The sequence below is a fragment of the Elephantulus edwardii genome, unplaced genomic scaffold (genome assembly GCF_000299155.1).
Source record: "Elephantulus edwardii isolate Elephantulus edwardi_28Jun2011 unplaced genomic scaffold, EleEdw1.0 scaffold00093, whole genome shotgun sequence".
Classification (NCBI taxonomy): domain Eukaryota; kingdom Metazoa; phylum Chordata; class Mammalia; order Macroscelidea; family Macroscelididae; genus Elephantulus; species Elephantulus edwardii.
The window spans coordinates 6,626,051-6,629,467 of record NW_006399843.1 but is presented as its reverse complement, the minus strand read 5'-3'; the positions used below and the strand labels follow the sequence as shown (position 1 = coordinate 6,629,467).

The window sequence follows — 3,417 nt, the reverse complement described above, 5'->3', positions numbered from 1 at the left end:
ACTTTTCCCGATAGCGTGAAAAAAAACCAAACACTACTGACTGGGAACAAACATTTGGCAATACCAGCTCAGACAAGAATCTCATAACAAAAGCTTACAGAATACTCCTGGGCCTCCACAAGAAAAAGACTGATAACCCAATTACAAAATGGGCAAAAGACATGGAAAGAATTTTCACTGAAGAAGATATTCAAATGGCAGACACATGAAGAAATGTTCAAAATTAATAGCAATAAGAGAGATGCAAATCAAAACCACAATGAGATACCATCTTATTCCCGTAACAGTGCCAAAGTTTAATAGGACAGCAAGTAATAAATGTTGGAGACGATGTGGTGAGATAGGAACTCATATATTGTGGGTGGGATTGTACAATGGTACAAACACTCTTGGAAGGCAGTTTGGCATTTCCTCAAAAAGCTGAACATAGTAATTCTGTATGACCGAGCTTAGAATATACCCTGAGAAAATGAGAACTGAGGCACAAATGGAGACTTGTACACCAATGTTCATAGCAGCATTATTCACCTTCAGAAGAACATGGAAACAGCCCAGATGTCCAACCACAATCGAATGGATAGAGAAAACACAGTACATACACACAGTGGAATTCTACACAGCATGCAGGAGCAATGATTTTGTAAATTATTACTTAACTTGGGAGGGACTGTAAAGCATTCTACTGAGTGAACTAACTCAGTCCCCCAAGGAAAAATACTATATAAACCATTATTGTAGAATGAGTATGAGGATTCAAGGGGGAAGGGAGAAACAGAGGGGAGAGGATGTAGGGGGGGCATGGGATTAAACATGGGGTCATACAATTTAATGGTTGATGGGGTGAGGTAAATGGAAAGGATCTGGTCTGAAAAACAATGTGTTCTAATTTTGTACATAAACTAGTATTCCAAAATGATGTAAAATAGAATGTATATGAATGATTGAAACACAATGTAAGTGCAAGATTGTGTAAAACAATGTATATGAATGAAACATACTGTTAAGATATTATTATATAAAAATCAATTAAAAATATTAACAGAAAAAATCATCGGTTGATCTTTTACTTCAGCATCTCTTCCCTTTGTTTTGGCCTCTCTATGTTCTAGTGTAATTTTGAGAGTCTCTTCTGGCATCCCTTTTGGTCTTTTCTTTCTCCCCTGTCTTTGTAATGACCATTGGATTTTTTCATGAATGATATCCATGATGTCATCCCACAGCTCATTGGGTCAATAATCATAAGCATTCAATGCATCAAATCTATTCTTGAGATGGCTTTTAAATCCAGATAGGATAGACACAAGGCCAAGTTTTGGTTTTTCTGGATTTGTTTTAATTTTCTTCAGCTTAAATTTGAGCTTCAGCTTAATATGAATTATTGGTGGTCTGTTTCACACTCAGCCCCTGGCCTTATTTTGACTGCTAATATTGAGCTTTTTCATCACTTCTATCCACTGATGCAGTTAATTGAATTCCTTGTCAGATAAGGACCATATATGTAGCAGACAATTATTTCTATAAAAGGTATTTTCAATTAGTAGATCATTGATTGTACAAAATTCAATCCATCAATATCCAGCCCTATCTCTCTCCCAAGAGATGAGTTGTTGTTGTTGTTGTTGTGTACTGTTGAGTCAGAACTGACCCATAGCTGACCCTTCAGTGTGTTTTCAGAGACAGACATTGTCCATCCTTCTCCTGCAGAGCTGGTAGATTTGAACCACGTTCCTTCAAGATTGCAGTGCAGATTCTTACCACCAGACCACAAGAGCTAAACTGACATTCGCATTTTTGGAAACACATTTGTACTCAGAAACATTAAGTGTAAAGCATGGAGAACAAAAACAAGAAAATAAAGCTGGGGGCAAGGAAACCGACTTTGGAGATTGGTGCGATAATCTAATTGAGGAATGATGATAATAACATATAAAAGGATAGAAACAATAGAGAAAGAAGGAAACAACACTATAGTCACCAGTTGCGATCAAGTCACTTCTGGCTTTTGGAGACTTTCTGTCTGCCAGAGTAGAACTCTACTCCACAGGGGTTTTTAATGGCTGGTGGTTTGGTTTTTTGGTGGGTTTTTTTTTTGTTTGTTTTTTGGGGGGATTTGGTAGATGACCACACATTTCTTCCAAGGTGCCTCTGAAAGAGCTTATTCTCTGTCCCTTCAATTAGTGTAATCATTTACATCATCCAGAGACTCTTGATAGTAACTTCTTAACATTAATTGACATGGTTAGGAAAAGCTAAAAGGCAGAGCTTGATCTGACCAAGATGATAAAGAAAACATTTGTATTTAGCATCACATTTGAAGGTGCACTTACCTTTGGAAAAGACCCTATTCGTCCTTGCTCAGATAGGAAATATTTGTATTCCTGGTGGTCACGTAGGTCAGAGCATCACAGGAAACATGCCACGGCCACACAGAGTAGAAGGCTTCTTGGTCTCAAGTGTCCAGATACTGGCACAGTTCTTCACTGTGTTTAAGGTCAGGCCACATTCAGAAAGGAGGTGGGATGTGGAAGTACCATTGACGAACAGTCCAGTAAAACCACCCTCTTGTACCCTTGGCTCCTTGCCTCCAAGAGCTGACACAGCTTCACTGGGGTGGATGAGCAGTGGGGACAGAGACACCTGGCCCTCCCAGAACAGAGTGAAGTGGACAAGGTAGGTGTCATTGTGGAAGTCAGTTACTTTTCCTGAAGCCCCCATCTTCAGGGCCAGGAAGACATCCTGGCCCTCAGGAAATCCCCACCATACTCCTTCCTGTGTCCCAGGTGGTCCCTCACCTCCAGCAGGAGGTCTAGCTGCTCCCCTTTGCAGTAGGTGTCTCGAGGGCTGAGCAAGGTGACTCTGCTGTGTGCTGCGCTGCTGGTGGTGTTCATGTGGAGGAAAGGTCTGGGAGGGATCAGCTGGTCCAGTTTCTTCATGATTTCCTTTATCCTCAGCTCAGTCTCCGCTGGTGGCACCACTGGACTCAGTAGCATTTCAGAATGGAAAGAGTTTCTGAAGCTGTTCCATTGACTCAGGGTGATACAGCACGAGGAGCAGAACAAGAACTGGAATATTAAAAGAAAGGGGGAATGTAGTATCAGTAAATAATAGGGCTTGCTTAACAGTATATATTACCATGATGTCATTTACATCTTGCAGTATGACATAATCATGTCAAAACAAATTCTAACTAGTTTTCAATTTGGAAATCATCAGAATTAATATCCATTAAATATAACTTCCTCTACTGCCAGCAGTAAAATAAATTATAGATAACAATGTACACTATTTGATGATTGTTAAGACTTTTCCCCTTTGACATACCGTTCATTTGATTTATTTTTACATTTCTAAAAAATTATATAACATATTATAGACATCATGGAAAATAAAGTACATGTTTAAAATATAATCCTACCC

The 3,417-nt window shown here is 39.3% G+C and overlaps 1 protein-coding gene across 1 annotated transcript in view; it reads right to left on the bottom strand.

Moving 5' to 3' along the window:
- The window catches only part of NXPE2 (neurexophilin and PC-esterase domain family, member 2), a 29,674-nt gene extending 26,684 nt beyond the window's left edge, over positions 1–2,990 (bottom strand). The window contains 3 exon segments of the mRNA XM_006903718.1: positions 2,328–2,484; positions 2,487–2,726; positions 2,729–2,990. Coding sequence (XP_006903780.1) covers positions 2,328–2,484; positions 2,487–2,726; positions 2,729–2,990 — 659 coding nt within the window.
- Between the last annotated feature and the right edge of the window lie 427 nt (positions 2,991–3,417).